The sequence below is a fragment of the Rutilus rutilus genome (genome assembly GCF_951802725.1).
Source record: "Rutilus rutilus genome assembly, chromosome: 1".
NCBI lineage: Eukaryota > Metazoa > Chordata > Actinopteri > Cypriniformes > Leuciscidae > Rutilus > Rutilus rutilus.
In genome coordinates, this window is record NC_140209.1 from 51,366,979 (window position 1) to 51,390,882 (window position 23,904).

At 35.9% G+C, this 23,904-nt stretch overlaps 2 protein-coding genes across 3 annotated transcripts; both read left to right on the forward strand.

The window, feature by feature from the left end:
- The first annotated feature begins 1,164 nt into the window (after nt 1-1,164).
- adsl (adenylosuccinate lyase) lies at nt 1,165-13,925 on the forward strand. The gene is made up of 13 exons (XM_084412648.1): nt 1,165-1,464; nt 7,505-7,708; nt 7,881-7,925; nt 8,295-8,374; nt 9,839-10,010; nt 11,150-11,196; nt 11,330-11,420; nt 11,541-11,610; nt 11,692-11,839; nt 11,981-12,071; nt 13,195-13,284; nt 13,465-13,641; nt 13,773-13,925. The coding sequence occupies exons 1-13, from the start codon at nt 1,318-1,320 to the stop codon at nt 13,857-13,859; spliced, it is 1,449 nt and encodes a 482-aa protein (XP_084268774.1). The 5' UTR covers nt 1,165-1,317; the 3' UTR covers nt 13,860-13,925.
- A 1,441-nt stretch (nt 13,926-15,366) lies between these two features.
- tmem150b (transmembrane protein 150B) lies at nt 15,367-22,956 on the forward strand. Of its 2 annotated transcripts, none has more exons than XM_084401590.1 (7): nt 15,367-15,500; nt 19,761-19,871; nt 19,972-20,031; nt 20,527-20,594; nt 20,672-20,799; nt 22,148-22,325; nt 22,446-22,956. In XM_084401590.1, exons 2-7 carry the CDS (start codon nt 19,807-19,809, stop codon nt 22,643-22,645), a joined length of 699 nt encoding a protein of 232 aa, XP_084257716.1. In that variant the 5' UTR covers nt 15,367-15,500; nt 19,761-19,806; the 3' UTR covers nt 22,646-22,956. The 2 variants fall into 2 exon arrangements, with proteins under 2 accessions (XP_084257716.1, XP_084257717.1); XM_084401591.1 differs by having other exon boundaries at nt 19,788-19,871.
- The last annotated feature ends 948 nt before the right edge of the window (nt 22,957-23,904 follow it).

A 23,904-nucleotide genomic window follows, 5' to 3' on the forward strand; every position in this document is an offset into this window, starting at 1 on the left:
TTCATAATTATGTGGAGGTGAATTATTATAATTACATGACAATATTTACTGATGGATTTAAAGACCCAAGGAGTGAGCATGTAGGAGCAGGAGTATACCGGAATTTAATGTTGTAATATGCAAAATAATTCATGATGGAGTATCTATACTTTACTGCTGAAATTACTGCCATAATACTAGGATTACAATGGATAGAAGAGGTGAGGCTGGAGAGAGTTGTAATTTTTTCAGACTCTGCTGCAGCTCTTAGTAGCTTAAACTCAAAAGAAACCTGATTTATTGTTGGAAATATTTACAACACTGTGTTAACAGTACAAAGAGTTGGAACTGATGTACAGTTTTGTTGGGTTCCTGCTCATGCTGGTGTAGAGGGAAATGAGAAGGCAGATGAGATTGCAAAGAGAGCGTTGAAAATTAAAGTTCCATTTGGAAAAGGTGAGGCCAAATCATTAATCCAAAAGGTAGTGAGGGATTTGTGTCAGAAGAAGCGGGACTCAGATAACAAAGGAAGACACTTTTATAACATACAAAAATCAATCACGGTGAAAACATATAAAGGGAGGTGTAGAAAAGAGGAAGTGGCTCTTGCAAGGCTAAGACTTGGACGCGCTGGATTAAAGTCAACTTTGTATTTAATGACAAAATGCGTTTCTGAGAAATGTGACAGTTGTAATGTACCAGAAAATGTTGAGCATGTTATTTTGTGGTGTAATAAATATAGTTCTGAGAGGATCATTTTTACGTGACAAGATGTACGGATTAGAATGTGGATGGAATTTGGAAGGGATTTTAGGAAGGAATGAGAAAATGAGGGATTGTTGGGAGGCTCTCTTTCTCTTTTTAAGAGATTCAGGATTAGATCACATTATATAGGTTAGGTATGGTTATTTTGAGTTAGTTTCTTTTGCATATATGAGTATGTATATCTGCATGTATGTGTATATGTGTGTGTATATGTATGTGTGTGTATATATGTATATTGAGTGAGTGTGTGTATGTGTATATATATATATATATGTGTGTATATATACATATATATGTATAACAATTCTTATTATTATTAATACAAATAAAAAAAGAAGAATGCAAAACCCTGATATAACACACTCCTGTACAGTGGGGTGGCGGTATGAACCTATAAATGCTGGTTTGCGATCCGCCATTAAACTGAAAGAAGAAGAAGTCCACTGTGCCGTCGATCTATTAGTACTGTCGTAAACCCTGCAAGTCTCCTCTTGGACACAAGTTGCAACAGGAGTTCATCTTCACACAGTCTTGCGTTCGCGGCACTGGGCGCTTCACTGATCCGCTACTGGCATGGATGGATCCGGGGACGAGTTCATGAAATACCGCTCACCGCTGGTGTCGCGGTACGCCAGCAAAGAGATGGCATATAACTTCAGCGACAGGAAAAAATTCACCACATGGAGAAAACTGTGGATTTATCTCGCTAAGGCCGAGAAGGTCTGGATATTTCTCTTAACTTACGTATTTCTACAGACTGTCTACTGATAATTTTGTTGTTATTGTGATCCTCTGAATGCCAAGTGTGTGTGATACTGTCTTGAGTTTTTGACCTTGAGTGAGTGAGTGAGTGGAGATCTCAAGTTGCCAACTTTCTTAGTCTAAAAATAGTTTGAAAGTTTGGACATGAGCTGTGCTGTAATATTTAATGGTTTAAAAATGGACCAGGCTGACAAACTTGCCTATACAAAGAAGTACAGTGGTGGTAGCCAGAGGCATAAAGTAAAGAATTACATTTACATTTACGTTGTAATTTAGCTTTTTTGTGTACTTCTACTTTTTTAAGCAGTTTTTAAAATTGCGCTCCGGAAACTACTGCAAGGGCGGGAGAGCAAATGTGCAAAAGAAAAAAAGTGATGCAAAAGAAAAAAAATGATGCATGCAACACCGTCGAAAGCGAACCATTGTCAGTATGGGCAATATTTGGATGTGCAGTGCAGTAGGGGAGCGCGGGGCACAACGTAACACGGGGCTAGTTGTAACACGCTTGTTTTAAATACTTCCGCACATGCTAGGATGACGAAACTTTGTGTATACTAGTTGCCATATCAACACTATATAGAAAAAAAAATTCCGCCACAAATTATTTTTTTTGAAGATATCCATAGACATTTATTAAACCATAGCAAAAGTAAATTTCTTACTTAAGTTAATTTTTCATCTCTATTTTTTGTGTTTATTTAAAATAAGACAAAAATGATATTATTTTAATCTCCAAGATGTTATTTAACAGTTGAGATAGTTATTTAATGCTTCACTAACTAGCAGAAGACACTAGCAGGGTTTGAATCCCAGTTGTGCAGGCGGGGCATGGCGTAACACTGCGTTACAATGTGCCCCTATTAGAAATATGCCATTATATTCTATACTTTTTTTTTTTTTGAGAAAACGTGAGAAAAGGGTGAATAAAGACTGAGAGTCAATGTTCAGAAATTACTAATTATTTATTTGTTTTGAACTATGTTGTATAGCTGTGTTTTCATGCGTTCGTAGTCAAAACTCAAAAATTAGTTTATATTTAATTATTAAAAATTGCCATTATTTTATATGAAAAAGTTTTTTAATTGTATTTTATTTAGAAAATATTTTAGTTTGTTTTGTATATTTTTTTTATTAGATCAGATAACATTTTAAGCTGTCATATGTTATGTTACAATGTGCCCCACACATGTTACAATGTACCCCACCTATGGAGCATGTTGTCACATTTCACTTCCATTCTTTCGGGGTATATCAAGAAAAAAAGTATATACTGTATCAATAAAACAAAAACACATAATTGTACTAGACATGTGGGAAATTAATGTGAGGGAAAAAAAAATACTCTGAACCATAAGTAGATTTACACAAACTGAGAAAGTCAAAAAGCGTTAGGCTACTTTGTGCCCCGCGCTCCCCTAGACGACTGCGCGTGGTTGTCCTCGAGGATAGATATACAATTTGCAAAAAATGTGGATGCAAAGTGGCTGAAAAAGGAGGAAACACATAGAACACCAGAATCCAGTTATGCAAATTGGGTGCTTGCACACTGAGTCCAAAATTTTCATATGCTTTTTGTCGTATTCGTCATTCGGTGGCTATGAATTGTCAAAACACCATTGAAAATGCTTGCTACGAATACGAAAAACGCAGAAAATCAAGACGTGAGGTCGTATTTATTTTTTAACATGCGAAAATTTCGTTCTCAGTGTGCAAGGACCTTAACGCAAATAGACGCAAACTGATGGATGGATAAATAAGTCGAAAGTAGAGCTGTGCACTAAATCAAATCGCGAGATGGTAACTTTATGTGAATATTAAAGCACAAAAAGACTGTTATACTCGCTTGATCTGTGTGTCTCTGTGGGAATGAGCTGCGCCGCTTCGTGTAGGCTATAGCCTACTCAAGCTCAAGGTGGTGGACTGTAACAAAGTACATTTACTTGAGTACTGTACGTAAGTAGCCTACACTTTTTGAGTATCTGTAGGCTACTTTACTTGAGTATTATTTTTTGTCTGGAAACTTTTTACTTTAACTTCACTACATTTGAAAGACAAATATCGTACTTTTTACTCTACTACAATTCTGTCAGGTCCTTGAGTAGAAAGTAGTAACGTCAGTCAGGGGATGATTTTGATTGCAGGGGTTGCATTTTGGTTGGAAATGAAAGTCGGATTGACGTCAGAACCCGACTGATGTTGGTTTCTGACGTCAACCCGATTTTCGTTTCCAACCACAATATAACGGCTGTCCAACGTTGGAGATTAATGTCAATCCGGCGTTGGATTCTGACATCAACCTGATTTTCATTTTCAACGTTGGGTTTGGTCTTCTAAATGCAAATTTTGTCATTGTTTTGGAGCAAACTAGCATATAGATAACCGTATGGTAAACATATTCATACTGAAAGCCAAAAAACTTATTATAAAAAATAGGGCACTATTTGAGGGAACAGCCATTTGGGTGTCCGAAACCATTGTGGACGTTAGAGTGCACTTATTCAATCTCACATTCAATCCCACTACTGGAACTGTGTTCTAGAAATAAATGTGATATTGATATGAGGGCAGGCATAGATAGATTCAGAGGCATAAGGTACTGTAAGTATTACATGCAATAATAAAACAATGCATTGACATTTACTTTTGATACTTAAGTAGCCTACTTTTAAAAACAAGTACTTCTGTGCTTTTACTTAAGTAAAAATCGGTCTTTACAACTTTTACTTGTAAAGGAGTAATATTTGACCAGTAGTATCTGTACTTTCACTCAAGTAAGGAAGTTGTGTACTTTGTCCATCTCTGATTACATCGGCCAGAATTGCAATATTGTTGCATCCTCACATAATTTTGCTGTAACACATTTTATCAGCATATTTGTTTCATCATTCGCAATACACAGAGAGAGGGTAAAGGTCAACCCACATATGTCACTCACTCTCCTGTTACCCTGACATTTACATTAGTTATTTTGGAAACACACACTTGTACAATCTTTCCCAGGGCTTCGTCTAGAACTGTGCGTCCCAAGGACTGGATTATTAAAGTTCTGCAGCGTGACTTTACTTCCAGAGCAGCAAACAGAAACCTTTCTGTCTCATCATCGGGTCAGAGAATGACCACCATGTGACCACATGACTGTGTTCAGTTAACATTGCCCAGTGCTAATTGAACAGACTGCGGCAGCATTTACTTGGAGATTTATGGGTGACTGGGTGGGCGATCACAAAATCTTAGTTATTGATTTCTATACACACTTCAAAGAAACAACCAATATGCAAGCCTTCCCATGTCAGCTAAACCAGCAAAGTCCACCAGTCAACAGTCAATAATTTGATTTCTTATCAATACAACTATTGTTAATCTCAGTAAACTGAATATCTGTTATCTGAATTTGAGAATTCTCTTCTAATACTGGTTCCTACACTATCATCTAAACTGCTGAGTTACTGTGAGCTTATGTTTTGAGAGATTCAGTGACCTTTAACCTGACATATACTGAGCTAGACATGACAGTTAAAACAGAGGTATAAGTTTTATATACTGCATACAAAAACACACTACTACATCAAATTACATGGCACTACAATGGTTTTAGACACATAGTAATGTTTTGCTTTTGTTACAATGTTATCATGGTAAATGTCAAACTACCATGGTATTAATAAAATCGCCAACCATGCTATAACCACCACTTACAAGAAGTTCCAAGGTACAATTTTTGTTCCGTTCATGTACAGTGATAATACTCTTGAAAATGCCTTATAGCAGGGTAGCCTACACAAATTTCAGTTTCAGTCCTGGGGGACTCTCCCAGGTTGTAGATTTTCACAGTATGATAACCATCTTAGAAATGATCACGGTTTACAGTGTTAATCAATTATTAAATTAATAAATAAATAAACGGTATTATTAAATTATGGTTGTTATTATTATTATTATTATTCTTATCAGATAAAATGACGGTTAAATGAACGAAAACAGGTTTTTTTGGTTGAACAAATGCTTTTATTATAACAAATTCGAAAACCGTTTGGTTTGTTTATTAAAATTTCTATAAAACTTGTCTAATCAACTAAATTCAATAATTGCTAATGAATAAGATCAACAACTTATTTTTACCATTAATCATTTATTAAAATGTTTAAGAATAAAAGAGTCCTATGAAATGTATTTTATTCAGAAAACTATTTTTTACAAAGTACAAATATATTATCAAAAACGGTGGTAATCAAATGAAAATGTAAACTTTTATCCTTTTATTTTTTGTGGTAAGTGCTGCAAAACCGATTTACTAAATTAAATTACGGACAAAAAATATTCCTTGAATAATATTTAAATAAATTGTCTTATTATTATTGTTGTTGTTGTTGTTATTCTATTGTAGGTCTACAATAAAATATTTCTTTCATAATTTCTCCTATTTAAACCGAACTTTTATTTTGACGGGTTGTAGTGAAGACCTGTTCCACAGTGTATTTATTTGACAATGTTTTTTCTCAAATAAAATGATAAAATGCTCATTAGGCGTTCTCTCAGAGCAGCTCTGGAAATGTCCATGTATTGATGTCCTCGTATTGTTTGTGAGACGCTGAAAACCAGAGATGGACAAAGTACACAACTTCCTTACTTGAGTGAAAGTACAGATACTACTGGTCAAATATTACTCCGCTACAAGTAAAAGTTGTAAAGACCGATTTTTACTTAAGTAAAAGCACAGAAGTACTTGTTTTTAAAAGTACTTAAGTATCAAAAGTAAATGTCAATGCATTGTTTTATTATTGCGTGTAATACTTACAGTACCTTATGCCTGTGAATCTATCTATGCCTGCCTACCCTCATATCAATATCACATTTATTTCTAGAACACAGTTCCAGTAGTGGGATTGAATGTGAGATTGAATAAGTGCACTCAATAGTGCCCTATTTTTTATAAGTTTTTTTTAGTATGAATATGTTAACCTTACTGTTATCTATAAGCTAGTTTGCTCCAAAACAATGACAGAATTTGCATTTAGAAGACCAAACCCAACGTTGAAAATGAAAATCAGGTTGATGTCAGAATCCAACGCCGGATTGACATTAATCTCCAACGTTGGACAGCCGTTGTACTGTGGTTGAAAACGAAACTCGGGTTGACGTCAGAAACCCCTGCAATCAAAATCATGCCCTGACTGACATTACTACTTTCTACTCAAGGACCTGACAGAATTGTAGTAGAGTAAAAAGTACGATGTTTGTCTTTTAAATGTAGTGAAGTTAAAGTAAAAAGTTTCCAGACAAAAAAATAATACTCAAGTAAAGTACAGATACTCAAAAAGTGTACTTAAGTACAGTACTCAAGTAAATGTACTTTGTTACAGTCCACCACTGGATGTAATTAGCAAATAATTACTTTGAAATGTATATTTATGATAATTTTATAATAAATTAACTAAAGCATTAAATAAATAGAATAAACGTTTAAAATGCTACAAGTGAAGTTAGATATGACAACATTTAAAATAAGCCATATGAAAGATGGATATTCATTGTAAGATTTGCTAAAAATGACCAAGAGAATATGATAAATATGGTAAATGATAAATATAATAGAAATGGGAATGCATGAACAATTAATATTAATTAATATAAAAAAAATTATAATATAATTTAACAAAATCTCTGAAATTGGCTGATAACCAATATGATATTTGGTATATTGTGCTTCTTTATTGTGAATGGAGCTGTTCAGATTGTAGTCCTGCAACACAGAATAAAATAAAAAAATAATTTTCAAGCCCTGTAAAAGTTCTAATGGGTTTTGTGACTTTCATGATACTTGTTCTATCTACAACATTAAAGTACATACAGTCATACCTCAAATGTGAAAACACATAAGCTACTAACAAGCTTCTACATATTGCAACTGGGTGCTTGAATTACAATGGGAATGTTAAATGCGTGAAAATGCAATCTATTTTTAATACATTTCTTTATCGCTCTAATATTCTGTCTGCAGGCGTTGGGTCTCCCCATAACCGATGCCCAGGTGAGTGAGATGGAGTCTCACGCGGACGACATTGATTTCGTCATGGCTGCAGAGGAAGAGAGGAAGTTGAGGCATGATGTCATGGCTCATGTGCACACGTTCGCTCATTGCTGTCCCACTGCTGCTCCCATCATCCACTTGGGCGCCACTTCCTGTTATGTGGGAGACAACACGGTGAGGCAAAAATATTATCACACCACTATCTGTTCCTATTAATTGGAAGTGCTGCTGAATGCAAAATCCATGCAAACCATGCAAAATCCTTCTAAGGAAAAGCATGTTGTTCTAAAGTCAGTATATTCTTTTTAAATGGTCTTATTGAAATGTGTGTATGCTTTATCTGTAGGATCTGATAATGCTGCGTGATGGATTTGATATTCTGCTACCCAAGGTTTGACTTTCTGATATTTTCCAGCTTATGATAACTGATGCTTATTAAGGTTCTTAGTTCCATTTAAATATAAAATTAAGAAATCAATTATCAATGTACTGTATTCAATTATTTTGACAAATAAATAGTGTAAAATGGTCTAATTAATTTAAGAAATGTAGTTAAATGTAACATTAAATAATAAATCACTTGGCAAATTGGCAAATAAATGTATGTTTAAAACATAGTTTATTTACTTAATGCTTAAAATGTTAATTAAATGCAGTAATAAAATACCTTAATCATGCAAACTTTGACCACAAATTTGGCCATAATTTCCATCCACTGCAGTAAAGTGTTTATTGTTTTCAAACATTCTCTCTTCTATAGTTGGCTCGTGTCATAGACAGGCTGGCTAACTTTGCGGAGAAATATGCTGACCAGCCGACTTTAGGCTTCACCCACTATCAGTGAGTAAATTCAGGGTTCAGTGAATGTACTAAACCTCTCAAATAAGTATTTAGATATTAGAGCATGTTTAAAGTGCATGTAAAATGAATTGTTTCTACCGGTTTCCTTTCTTCCTCCCCATCGTCTATTCATTTATGATCTGTCCATCTAATCTTTGACACATCTTATCAGCATTCACTCATTTTTTTAACCCATACAGCATTATTCATTTTCTTCAAATCTCTTATTTTTCATATTCCTTCCTTTCATCTTTTCTTCATTTAAAGGAGTCATAACCTAGTATTACATTGGATACCTACTGCTGTATTATAGTCTTTCAGGCCCTTCTAAAAAAGAAAAGTGAAAAAAAAAAAAAACACAGACCTACTTTTAACCTTATTTCTGAAGGCATTATTGTCTCGCGAGATCAATGCGATGTTTTGGCTGTCGTGGACGCTCATTTTAATAATGCAAATGAGTGGCGCGTTGATTGGTTGAAGGAAGGAGGGGGGTTGACACGCAGGTAACTTCAGCATCATTACAAACTGACATCATGGCGCAAGTGGTGAATGAACCCGACTCGGCAGCGACCTACGGGATTCAACCCTACATGTTTGAGCCGGACTCTGAACCAGAGCTGGAAAGGGAAGATGTAGAGTTGTTGGATGGACGTCTACATCAAGATGTCTTTGAATGGTAAAGACAATCATTTTGACTGAGACATACATTAACATCGGTAACGAGCTAAAACGTTTGTTGCTATTTTCTCCCACATAGGTTTACCTTTTATTTAATGTCGATTACATTAACGGAGATGTAGTCTACTTATTTTATCAGCTTACAGTGGTTATTGAGATGAGACGTTTACTATCATGATGGCACCTTTTCCCAAACGGAGCTTCGAGGCCAACTTCGCCTGATATTGCCCCAAATTTTGTAAATGATTCAGGTGTAAAATGTTTAGCGCACACACATAACGATACGCCAGTTGAAAGGGTTGTTGGGACAGCGTCATTAAAAATGAATTTCATCCACTGGTCCCTGATAGTTTCGTCCGATTTTGGGAGATAAAACACATTTACATGTTTTTTATGGCAATCAACCACAGAGCAAGTCCGGTGTGCACTCGGTTTCTCCATCTTTCTCGACTGAACTGAATATGAGGGGGAGAGGGGAAGGGGGGGCTTCCTGCTGCGGTGTCCATATATGGTATATCCTACTACCTCATGACGTCAAGAGGGAGCTGAAATCAAAATCTCGTATTTGAGTGCGCGTGCACGCGCGCTGGTTTATTTACCCTGAGGTAAACAAACGCTTCACTTTTAAATATCGGCTTCCCGGCCAGTGTATAATCGTTAGTCGATCATAACATACATTGATTCTCGTGGAAAAGTGAAAATTGCAGGTTATGACTCCTTTAATATAACAATACTAGACTGGTTTTGGGTTTATTTCCCCTCTCCTCGTCCCCATCTTTTTCTCAGACCAGCTCAGCTGACTACTGTCGGGAAGCGTGCGTGTCTGTGGCTGCAGGATCTGGTCATGGACATGCGTAATCTTCAGCGTGCAAGAGAGGACCTGCGCTTCCGGGGTGTCAAAGGAACCACAGGCACTCAGGCCAGCTTCCTGCAGCTCTTCCAGGGGGATCATGAGAAGGTGAATGCGGCTGCATGAAAATCAACAGCTGAATCAGATTTTTACACCTTAACACTGGCTTACTTTATACCTAGTAGTGTGCACTTTGTCTCCAGCATACATACTATACACACTACCTTTCAAAAGTTTGTGGTCATTTTTTTAATTTTTTTTTTATAAATAAATCAATACTTTTATTCGGCAAGGATGCATGAAATTAAGTAAAAGTGACAGTAAAGACTTCAGCATTATTATAGAAAAAAAAAAAAACCCGATTTGAAATAAATGTTATTTTAACTCATGAATAAAATGTAGGGAGGTTTTCACAAAAATATTAAGCACTATTTAAGAGGGAAGCTGTCAACATTATAATAAGATAATTATGATAAGAAATGTTTCTTGAGCAGAAAATCAGCATATTAAAATAATTTCTGAAGGATCATGTGACACTGAAGACTGGAGGAATGATGCTGAAAATGCAGCTTTGACATCACAGAAATAAATTACATTTCAAAATAATATATTAATATAGAAAAGAGTAATATAATATTACTATAATAGTAATTAAGAATAATATTAAGAATAATATTTCATAATTACTTTTTTTCACTGTAAAACAAAAACATGCAGCCTTGATGAGCGTAAGAGACTTCTTTCATAAATATAAAAAAAAAACGTACATTTTTGTGCTTTTTTTTTTTTAATCTTTGTTGCAATTAATACATTTAGGGGTACGTTTACACGACAAAGATGTACCAAAAACAGAGACGTTTTTCTTTGCACTTTTTGCGTACAGACGACAACGTTGTCGAAATGCTCCCTGTTCACACTTAAAAATGCTGTATTATTCATGCCAGCCCAGTAGTTGGCGAAGTCAATAAAGAAACACTATGCACCCAAAGACTGAACACGTAATGACATACGTATGACGTTAGTGTTTTCACAAATTCACATGTTTATATGGAGATGATAACAGTATAGTTTTCAAAAACTTGCACTTTGAAACCTGTTTTCAAAAGTTTACGCTTTCAGTCCCCCAAAACGCCATTGTCGTGTAAATGAATGGCCAAAATTGTGATCTTATCGAATCGGATAGGTGTATCGTCCCAGCTCTAGTATATTCTATGGTTGAACTGACTTTTGACTGTTTTCTCTCTTAGGTGGAGGAGTTGGATATGAAGGTCACTGAGATGGCAGGATTTAAAAAGTATGCTCAGGCTATTTAATTTCTGCTTTCGTTGTTTAATAAATGCTTCTAATCGCTTAAATGTTGTTGGCTGGAGACTTACAGTGGGCATGTTTTTGTTTGCACATGGTTATTGAGTTCTCTGTTTGTCTAGATCATACTTGGTGACGGGTCAGACGTACAGTCGTAAGGTGGATGTCGACTCGCTCTGTGTGCTGGCCAGCCTCGGAGCCTCGGTACACAAGGTCAGACATGAATATCAGATCAGCTTTATGAACTTATAAATTAGCTGCTTTAACAATCCACAATAGTCACAGAAAAGCAACAGACAATATTTGTTTGATTAGAACCTGTTTTTGCTGTAGATTTGCACTGATATTCGTCTGTTGGCTAATCTGAAAGAGATCGAGGAGCCGTTTGAGAAAGAGCAGATTGGTGAGTTTGTATGTGAGAGAGCGGGATTTTGATCGCATTTTAAATCAACCTCTGATCTGTCATGGTTTCCTCTGTTTGTAGGTTCCAGTGCCATGCCGTACAAGAGAAACCCCATGCGTGCTGAGCGCTGCTGTAGTCTTGCTCGCCACCTGATGGCGCTGGTGTCAGACCCTCTGCAGACCGCATCAGTGCAGTGGCTGGAAAGAACCCTGGACGACAGCGCTAACAGGCACTGTTATGACATCTGTTGTCTGACCATATGATGTGGCATTGCACCGTTTTGGCTTTGTGAAGATGAAACATTAGGCTCTTTCTTTCACCAACATCCTGTCTCATTATATATATATATATATTTTTTGTGCTTATTTAGGAGGATCTCATTGCCTGAGTCCTTCCTCACAGCTGACATCATCCTCAGCACTCTGCAGAACATCACTGAAGGCCTGGTGGTGTATCCTAAGGTGTGTGTGTGCGCAACTCTCAGTGCGTTTTGCCTTTTGGGTAGTCTCTTTTCAACACACATTTTAAAAAGTTTCAGTATCAATTATCAGTATCTGGTTTTATCAGATTAACTAAATGAGACGCTGATTACTTAGTCCAAATAATTGCATATACACTACTGTTCAGAAGATTTAAGATTTTGTTTTTGTTTTGTTTTTGAAAGTAGTCCTTTATGTTCACTAAAATACAGTAAAAACAGTAACATTGTGATCAATTATTACAATAAAAAAATTAATATTTTAAAATGTAATTTATTCCTGTGATGTCAAATCTGTATTTTAGAATCATTACTCCAGTCTTCTTCAGTCACATGATCCTTCAGAAATCATTCTAGTATGCAGGTTTTCTGCTCAAGAAACATTTTCTATATCAATGCATTTATTAATGATATTTAAACCATATAACAATATTTGATGAGTAAAGCCCCAAATTAAGATAATTAAAAATCTTTACATTAGACAGTTTATTATAGATAATTATCACATAAAATTGACAGCTGTACTGTTTAAAGGGGTCATGAATTGAGAAATAAAATGTTCTTGATATTTTGACTTATAAGATGTCATTGTACTATAAAAAAATCCTGTAAGTTTCAGAATTCAAAGCCTCTTTGTTAGTCCAAAAACAGATTTTATTGAAACCAAGCTGCTCACTACCTCACAAATACATAAGGAATAAACATAAATAATGGTGATTAATTGGCACGCTGTCTTTGAGGTGTAGACTATGTCTCGAAGCCTCGAACATGTATGGCTGAATTTTACTGGTTGCCATTTTTCAACATCTAGAGGTTTTCAAAACAGTTGCACACGTGTAATGGTGGGGACATTGAAAAAATATTTTAATATGCAAAACTGTTACCCAATAATAGAAGTGGGCGTTTACTTCCAAGTCCTGAATGCGGCAGCCTGTTTCAAAGAGAGGGTCAAAAACAGGAAAGAAAATAGCCTATTACTTCTAAATTATGTTTTTATCTAAAAATCTTGATAACATTATGAGGGGATCTCAGAGAACATTATACATAAAAAAAAACCAATGCAGTTCATGACCCCTTTAATCATTCTCTCTCTTTCTCTTTTATAGGTGATCGAGAGGCATATCCGCCATGAGCTGCCCTTCATGGCTACTGAAAACATCATCATGGCCATGGTGAAGGCTGGAGGAAACAGACAGGTCAGGATAATCATCGATTAATGAATAAGAACAATCTTGCCTTGTACATAAATTTGCTTTGGCAAATCAACCCCAAGATGTTTGAATAATTTACTTTCTGTAAATATTGTTTCTGTGAGCACAGCAGATGTTTACAGTGCCTAGCATTGACTAACATGTCTGTACTGAAAACACACTCAGGACTGCCATGAGAAGATCCGTGTTCTGTCCCAGCAAGCTGCGGCCGTGGTCAAACAGGAAGGGGGAGATAATGACCTACTGGCTCGGGTTCAGGCTGATCCATATTTCACCCCCATACTCGGACAGCTGGACAGCGTTCTGGATCCCAAAACCTTCATCGGCCGAGCCCCACAACAGGTACACGCGTGCAGCCTAGACACACCTGTACATCTACTGCTGTCCTATTAATATTTATCACATGATTAACATAATGTTTTAACCATGAGGTAGGCTGTAATACCCTTCCAATCGCTCCCTCTCTTTCACAGGTTACAAGATTTTTGTCTGAGGAGGTCAGGCCTGTTCTAGAGCCATACAAATGTAAAATGGACGTGAAGATTGAACTAGAGCTTTAAGACACACACATGTGACTCTGTGACTGATGCATCTGTATGACAATAAATAAATGTCAAGCTGTTTAACTTTTCGTGTGCTCTTTTATGTGACATTTTGACAACATTTAGTTCTCAAACCCCAGGGTAGGGTTGGTTGCACCAGCCATTCGTAAGTTCTTTCTTAAATTGGAACATTAAGTCCACTCTAGAGGCTTAGTAACTACTAGCTAGTTTGTAACAAACTCTACTTTATTCGGTCGCACCATTTGTTCTTAAGGCAGAACGTAACTAGTTGGTCGTAAGCTCTCCGTAAAGTAATGTGTAGTCGCATGTCGCGTTACTAACGGTAAAATAAGTTAAATAAATAAATACTGATACAAAAACCATTAGAAATCACATTTATTTATTATGACTGATTTTATTTGACATGCACAACATGGAGCGATGGGACAGATGCACACAGTGGCACGATGTTTAGGAAGGGTACGTGTTTAAGAGCCACTAACAAAGTAATCTTTTCACATAATGTTCTCTCTTTTAAAATGCAAGTGAGTGCAGATGTCAGCATTATCACAATATGTCTAAAGACTTGAAGTCTGTCGAGTAAAACAAGAGCTTATTGATGCAGTTCAGTCTGTCTATTTTATTCCGTAAATATTTAGTTTATACGTAGAGTTATGCTTCAACTAAGTTTAATGGTATAACGCAAAAATACTTGATAGTGCTAACTTAGTTGTAACTTAGTGCCCATTTACATCAAAACGCTAAATTGTAAGTTGCGCACAGCTGGTGCAACCGACCCCTGATGTATAGTAATATTGATGTGTAAACCTTCTGACAAACATTTTGGCCTTTGCTCTTGTATTGTGATGAGTGAAATATCAGGGGTTTCATTTTCCCCAATAGTTTAAATGAGTTGTGAATGGGGACATTGAGGTTTTGTGATCAGAATAACAGCTTTAATGGTATTACCATACAATACAATGGTATTACCATATATAAACCCATTTTTTTATGGGTGTATATATTAAATAGACAATATATCTCAGGAAATATAAACTAAAATTGAAATGAAAATGAATGTTTTTAAGATAATCCTTAAATTGTAAAATTATGGTCTTACTTTAGATTAGGGTCCAATTCTCACTATTAACTAACTATTGACTCTGACTTTTGAGTTTCAACTTTAGGTATTGGGTAGGATTAGGGATGTGGAATATGGTCATGCAGAATAAGGCATTAATATGTGCTTTTATAAGTACTAATAAACATCCAATATCCTAGTGATAAGCATGCTAATAAGCAGCTAGTTAATAGTGAGTCCTAAAGTGGAAAAAAAGTTTAGGTATTTTTATGCTCCTATCTATGAACTAGTAAATCATATACACATGGTTTTAAGTAATAATGACACTAATTAGATGTTTAAAGGTTGTATGAGTAAGTATGTTTGACTGTTGTATAACGTTACACCTAAATGACTCGCAATAGTCGTGCAGCTATAAATCAATTATCCTGGCGCAAAGTCCATAGTCACAGGGTTTGAAACCTGTTGTACGTTTAACGTACTATAACGTCAGCTTGAACCAGTCTGGCGTTTCTCCTCTTATTCCGCAGATTAACAGGGATTAATTTGCCTGCGGATACTCAGTAAATCATCCCATGGTAAGAGTCACTATTATGTCATATTTCGTTCACATTTTTAAGTTTGGTTTGAACACTTGGCCGTTTGCGTACAGCAAGTGGCTGCTCTCGATTGGCTGATTAGCCTATTAGCCTACTTGATGAATTAAAAATAAAATAAAAATACTGACCCCAAATGTTAGAATGGTAGTGTATGTGTACATATGCTTCTTTTATAAACTTCTTCAACTTCCTTTTGCTGACTTCAATGCCTGCTCTTTACTTGTAGTTAAGATTTCTCACATTTTATCTTCTTAAATTGACGATTTCAACAGGTTTTAAAGTGAATTCTAGGCAAAGTGGTGGTTGTGTTGTCTTTTCTGTTGTCAAAAATAGTTAACTTAAATAGATCTCTTGACAATGACATACAGTAGTGGTTGTGTGTTTGACATCTCAATGGATGCTACATGGTATAAGAAATAATTGGTGTATAATGAAAACAGTTTTACAGGATTTTAAACATCTGAAGTTAAGTGGTTGGGAACAGTTTCCACAAAAACAAAGACGAAACCCTGAGAGCAAAGCTTTAAAGGGGAATGTCTACTCTGCTGGCCTGAGAAAATAATGCTTGAGAAACTGACGGTAGCCTAATATTAATTCCCACTGAAGCTGTAAACCGTATAGTCTCAATATCTGCATACCAGACTTTGCCATTTAAAGAGAAACTGGCAGATGTACAGCTTGGAAAAGTGCTGAAAGAGAATTTGGTTTTGAGGGTTTAACAGTCAGTAAAAGACAATTTTCATTTCTTTAGATGGTTGTTCAGAATAAAATACCCGTTGAGCTTCAACACCACTGTAAGCAGGTCTGGTGTGTGGAGAAAAACGTGAATCTCCCTTAAACTCGCTGCTTCTGTGATAACATAACGTTATAGGCTAGCAGCTATACTGGGGTTGTAAAAATCGAAGCATGCTAACTCTGCTTATCTAGAGCTGCTTTCTGATTAACAGGTTCCCTATGCAGGCTTTTGTTATTCAAAAATACATGATGTGGGTCAATGACGTATTATAAGGATTTTCGACAGGTCAATTTTAAAATACAAAAAAAATGAATATCTGTTGCAATTGTTCAAACATTAAGGATGTTGTGTACACCTAAATTCATTAAAAAAAATTCAATTTAAGTGATTTTAGTGTTTTTTCATCTAGATGAATTGTCCGTAGCCTTAAAAAATGTCATGTGGTGCGACTGTGATTTATCTTAAAATGAATTAATTTCCTTAACATGCTTAAACATTTTTTTTTTTTTTTTTACAAATTCTTAGTAATTAAAGTGTTTAGAAACCAAGTTTTGCATTTCTTTTGAGTTTTTGTAAATAATGATCTCGTTTTTTGGTCTATAATTTCTGAGTTGCCTTCTTAAATCTAGTTAACAGACTTACTTTTCCTGTAAATCACATAAAACTGATATAAATGTTTTAAAAATATAATTTACTAAAGCATACTGTATCAGTGATTCATATTTCAGCCACAGAAATGATATATTATCTTTTACATTTAATACAGTGATTGCTTTTATTGGTCGCACCACATGATAAGTGGTCGCTCCAAATGACACGAAGACCTTATATAGTTAAAAATCTATTTAAAGAGATCAATGAACAATACATTTTATACAAAAAAAAATGATTTAAACCAGATTTCATACAAATTTCACAGAATTTTCCTGAACGTAAACTTTTTTTGTAAATAAAAATCACATCAAAAACACAAGTGCACCATTTCTTTTAACTTGACTTAGAATTTCTTTCTAACAAATAATAATGTTATAGATATAAATTATTTCATAAAATTATTGTATACAGGTAACATTTGGGGTCAATAGTTTTTTAAGTAATTAATACTTTTATTAATCAAGGACACATTCAGTTGATAAAAAGTGACAGTAAAGATATTTAGGCTATAATGTTACGAAAGATTCTATTTCAAATAAATGCTGTTCTTTTGAACGTTCTATTCATCAAATAATCCTGACATATAAAATGTATCACAGTTTCCACAAAAATATGATAATAATCAGAAGTGTTTCTTGAGCAGCAAATCATTAGTGACCCTGGATCACAAAAACAGTCACAAGTGGCACAGGATATTGTGGCAATAGCCAACAATAAACATTGTATGGGTCAAAATTATCGATTTTTCTTTTATTCCAAAAATCATTAGGATATTAAATAAAGATCAAGTTTCATATTTTGTAAATGTCCTACCATAAATATATAAAATATTTATTTTTGATGAGTGAATATAGCAATATCGCAAACATAAATGGACAACTTTAAAGGTGATTTTCTCAATGTTTCGATTTTTTTGCACCCTCAGATTCCAGATTTTCAGTTGTATCGGCCAAATATTGTTCTATCTTAACAAACCATACATCAATGGAAAGCTTATTTTTTCAGCTTTCATATGATGTATAAATCTCAATTTAAAAAAATTTACCCATGTGACTGGTTTTGTGGTCCAGGGTTACATATTAGAATGATTTCTGAAGGATCATGTGACACTGAAGACTGGATTAAAGATGCTGAAGATTAAATTTAGCTTTGATCACAGGAATAAATTACAGTTTACTATATATTCACATAGAAAACAGATATTTTATACTGTAATAATATTTCACTCTTCTCCTATCAAGGTACTCCGCTATTGCTGCAGGGTCAGAATTTTTTCGCTTGGCAGTGGCATCTGGTAAAATAGATTCAAATAGTTTTAAACAAATAAATAGGCAATAATAAATACACTACTAATAAATGCTTAATTACTAAACTGAAATTACATGCTCTAATTTTTTGTTGTTGCATTTTTCTCATATTGTACAAAGAGTAAACAAACTTGAAATATATGAAGAAAATATCCCAAATAGCCTAAAAATCTATTCCAAATGATACTAAATTAAAGTATTTTTTGTATATAAACTGTCAATTGAATATTAAAGCATAAAACTGCCATTCTAGGACATATATCTATCATGGAAAACAGTCTGCAGTGGTTGCACCACATGATATTTGGTCGCACCACATGATGTTTTCAAATTCATTCAAAATTTACAGGCACAGAATTGGCCACCTATACAAAACAAGCTAGCTTCCCTAAAAAAGGTCACTATGAAATGTATAATACAAATATATATTTGTAGAAATAACTTTAATATTAATTTTTTTTTGAGGTCATACCACATGACATCCAAATTTGGCAACTACATACCAACCATTACAGAGGTTTATTTTTTTTCCAATTTGAGAGAATTACAAACCTGCTTGCTGCTTCAATGGGTCCTTGGTAAATTGGTATATGATGTAACGTCCTGTGTTTGAATAGTTTTCAACATTAAAGTCCCAAAATGGTAGTTACTTGATGGTCACACCACATGATATTTCATAAAATGGACATCATCGGACAAAGTTTGTTTGTATATTATGATGGAAATATAAATACAAATGCTTTGAATTTTTTTAAAGGATTACAAAACATTTTGGAAATCATGCCAAATAGTGCAGAAAATAAATTTGAATAAATTCAGAGTAATTTCAAAGACGTTTTCAAAACAGAAGTTATGGCCGGACGGTCGCACCACATGATGTTTTGACACTTTAAATAACAAAAAAAATAACAAATAAGTAAAGGTTTTTGATGAGTTAAAGTGAGTACATACATGGGAGAGGTACTTCAAATATGCAGTATCTTTTTATGCATTTAAACCCGTTTTTGCCTGAAAAAATGCAATCGGACAGAAAATTTAGGCGTCACGTCATTGACCCATGTAATATATTGTTTAATATGTAAATGTTTATAGAATATCCACTTTATATTAAAATGTATGAAATATTTATTAATATAATGTGATGTTTAACATAAAAGTAAATGTGTCTTGATAATGCCGTTGTAGTAACGGTCACATCATTATTTCCTCAAACAACAACATCTGAGGTGAATTAATCTGAATACAAACGCCAGGCACAATTGATTCTTTTGAACTGCATTTAGTTCAGTTTAGTGCAGTAGCCTAACAAGGTTGTGCTAAAATACTATACCTTCTGACTGTTAAATGTCCCTACATTTCCTGTGATGTGATATTGTATATGACTTGTTCTCAGTGCCGTTGTTGCATTTTAAACTGGCTCACGTAAGATGGTCGAATAGGCTGTAAAATGATTCGTAGGGAACAGTTAGATCATGTCTGTTTGGTCACAGTGATGAAGGGATTTTAAATTAATAAATGCTAATAAATGTGATTTCATAATAGGTAAAGAGACACATGATCTATCTACAGGTGATCTGATTGGTCTATCATGTGGGTGTGGGCGTTACTCCCTGTTATTCTGGCAGTGTTTGGAACAATTGGACTTTGGGTTGTGTGAGTATTTCTTTAAGTTTCGCTCACTCTTTACAAAATCGTCTTTGTTTTGTTGTTGTTGTTTTTTTTTTTTACTCTTTCTGTACTTGTTTGTGTGCAGGTATGCCATTGCAGTGTCTAATAACACTGTTAACATAACTGCAGAATTCCCTTACATCAGGTTTGTACATTTAAGTGGAGTTTCTTGAGTAGTTGTACTTGACTAAGATTAAGTATTATTTTTTAGGAATTTGTACTTTGAGTATCGAAACTGAATACTTGGTACATGATTACATTTACAATGCACAAATTATACCTTCTGCTCATTGCAAGACTTGGAGGCTCATTTAGACCTCCAAGTACAAAGTGCATGTACTGTGAGTCATCATGACTTAAATCTTCCATCACTATGTTCAATTTACTGATCTTACAGTACAATCTCCAATCTCTGACATTGGTGTAAAAAATTTTTTCTTAGTGTTATTGTAGTATTGTTGAATCTCGTGAATCATTTCTGAATTTGCAAGTCATTCCTGATTGTAATCGATATGCTGCCTACCCAAAGATTCACACCCTACATACTACACTGCCCAACAGAGCACAGCATACAAGATGATACTAGCTAAGATTCCCTGATTAAACGAAAGAAATAATATATGAATATTGTTTCCTTCAGCACATGTGGCTCATACAACCCCCAGAGCTGCCTGTTTTCTCAGATCTGCAATATTTGCTGTGTTTTGGGTGAGTCCCTGTCATCTCATTTTGAAAACAGGCCTCGTGTACTGTACCATCTGCGTGACCTCTTTTTCTTTCTTTAGCTCTGTGGATTGTCACTATCAGATTTCAACAGATCCGGGACTTGAGTTGTGCGTCTCATTTAAATACAGCCGGTCTGGTGCTTGGCTTCATCTCTAGCATTGGCATTTCCATTCTAGGAAACTTCCAGGTACAGTTTATGTGTGTGTGAAGAACGACTGGACGTTACTTGATTACTTGTGAATTGTGTTGGGCTTATTTGTGTTTGCTCTTGCATGATATAGCCTACTCTAAGCAAAATCAAAGAACAAACTGGTGTCATTTCAGAGCCTTTGTCTCTGTCCCAAATGGCATACTTCATATGCTCTTACAGTCTTGTTGACTTACAATGGCTGCCGCGTGCACGTGTCTGTTAAGTCCATGAGACCGTAGGGTGTCCCATTTGTAATTGTAGGTGTCAGAAGGGTGCTCGCGCAGTAGTTGATACACGCCCTCTATGCGCACTTTTGCCAAAACCCGCACTGGTGCGAGCTCAGCAGCAGACTTCTTCCCAACAGAAATGAAAGTGCAGACTCGTAGGAAGACCGCAAGGTTGCCATTTGGGACAGGGCCCTTCAGACTGGACTCCATCGCAGCTTTCATTGGCCAAGGCCCACCCAAGAGGACGTTTGTCTGACATGTAACGCAACCAATCACAGTTCGTTTTGTTCTGCGTCATGTTTAGGGGCGTGAAAATGTAGTTGAGTTCAACTTATCGTAGAAAAGTTGATGTTTCTACGATAAAAGACCGGCGTGCATCTAATAAATTATTCATTCAAGAACGTTGTGCAAGTTTACTGCAACAATGGAGCCTCGAACTTCACATACTTTTGAAAATCAAGCGTTTAGTTGATCCTGGTAAGCGCTCATTGCCACAGTTGTAAACATGACGGCTTTCTTCTTCCATGAGGGGGTTTGCCGTCACGACAACTTTGCATCAGACGTTTAGCCAACGGTCCATGGGCGTGACGTCTGAGGCTGATAATATCTTCTCGGGTTAATTTCTTCTGTTCAGTCCGTTGAGATTAGACGCGAGTTTTAACATGAACACACCGGAGAGCTGCTTTATAGTAGAAATTGAAATGAATTTAAAGCGAGACTGACACTTTCATGTTTAATATTGTAAATCTGCTTGCTTTAAAGCAATATGTTGTTATGTGCTTGTAAATAAACATGACGTGACTTGGCTGGAGAGGCGAATTGCAGAGCTCGTGCAAACATATCCACATCGCTATGATCAGATGCTTTCTCACCGCTGCCAGTTTTGTTGTGTATTTCGTTATTGAGAGGAAAGCGAGCACGAGCAGCACATACAGTACTTACATAGTCATCTAAATGCCGCTCTCAGCAGGAGATGTTCGCAAACAGTATCCCAGTGAAAAGGTGTTTTGAACTTCTTTTTACCTCCAAACGATGAATGAAAAAGAATGTTGATGTATAATCAGGGCCTTTATTTGCTATACATGCATGATTATGTCCATATGTGTGTGTCCATTTAGCAATCTGTAGTGAAGGAGGTTCATCTGCTTGGGGCGCTCCTGGCCTTCTTCCTGGGTTTGGCTTACTTCTGGGTCCAGACGTGGCTTTCATACTATAGCCCGCCGTCACATGACCGCTGGTGGGTGGTGCCTGTGCGTGCCATCCTCTGCAGCCTGTGTACTTGTTTTGTCATCTGCAGTATCCTTCAGCTCTTACAGACAATACAATTAATAACTGAAATGAGTTCTGAAATGAGTACGTTTTCACTACACTTTATCGTGTGTTCATTTTGTTGTCCTTAACCCTCTGTCTTCTCAGTGTTTGCTCTCCATAGCGCAGGGTTTCCCTCTGAAGCTGCCATGTGTGAGTGGGCTCTGGTCATGTGCTTCTTTGCGCTGTTTGGGATTTTTGCAGCCGAGTTCAGACACATTGACTTTCACAAGCTCACCGTACAGAAGAAGGGGATGAATACCGCCCGTGATGCTAATGGTGTGTGGACATTACAGGAGTTTCACTGAGGGAGGGCTGGCAAGTTGTGGCTGTGGTAATCGGGAACAAACTCATATAATATGGACACAACATTGGACAACCTGCACAACTTTGCTCAATGCAAAAATACACACACAATATAAAACACTCCCATTTTATACCACGTTTGGAGTTGAACTGTTCAAATCCCGATTTTACAGTATAAATTATTTTGTAGAAATGATTCATGAGTGAATTCATGAGCAACATTGTTTACATGACCTTAAGATGATTATAGTGTATAATGTGAGAGGATGGTATCAATGTAATATTATTGCAGTACAACAAACAGTAATACCTCAAACCAGATCTCTTTGGTCTTTTTTTTTGTAGCCTTAATGACTTTATTTGCATAATGTTATTAAATATATTCTGTTATAAATAATTTAATTTAATCTGACCATTATCAAAGAAAGCTGTTATTGAATATAAATAAACAAATTTGACAATATTAATAATTGCTGAGTTACAGTCTACAAAGTGAGCATTTAAAGCAAACAAATATGATGGTATGGTACTCTTTAACTGTTCAGTAATTCACTTGTTGTAGTACTAGTATAAAGTCGGCATAAAACGGAAGTTGTGATAGACTTTTCCATATTGTAGCGTCTTAGTGAAACTAGCTTGACTACTGCAGACTTCGTACTTCCGCTCAATTTCAGTTCGCTTCTGTACTCAGTCTGAGATAGCGACATATCTCCCGGTTTTCCTCCGGCCTCAAAACAGCCGGCCAATCAACGAACAGAGGGCGGGCTGAGAGCCGTGACGTAGACGCTGATTGTACCGTGGATGCGCAGATTTACTTCACATAATCTGCAAAAGTCGTTCACAGCCATGTTCACTCCGGTATTTCGCTTGATGGTTTTGTTTTCGCGTCATACATGTGTTTACAGTGGAAGTTAACACACGCGCATAACACACGTCATAACCAAGCGTTATGTGATTGGCTTACGGGTAATTACCAAGCTAAAGTAAAACGGCTTCTCGAACAAGAAAAAATGTAGGGGAATTGGGAAGTGATTGTTGTGGTTGTGGAATAGTTGTGGTTTGCTATAGAGTGTAACATCTGGGTTCTGGAAGTAAAAAATCTATTTATTTTCTCCATAGGGGAATTGATTATTAGCCCTACTGTGAGCTCCGAGGTCGTTAATCGATTGTATTTGCTTCTGATGAAGCAGTTAGCCCACATTTTAGCCCCAGGTCACACATCAGCCCCAGGTTTAAAATTGGAATTTATGGTGAAAAACTG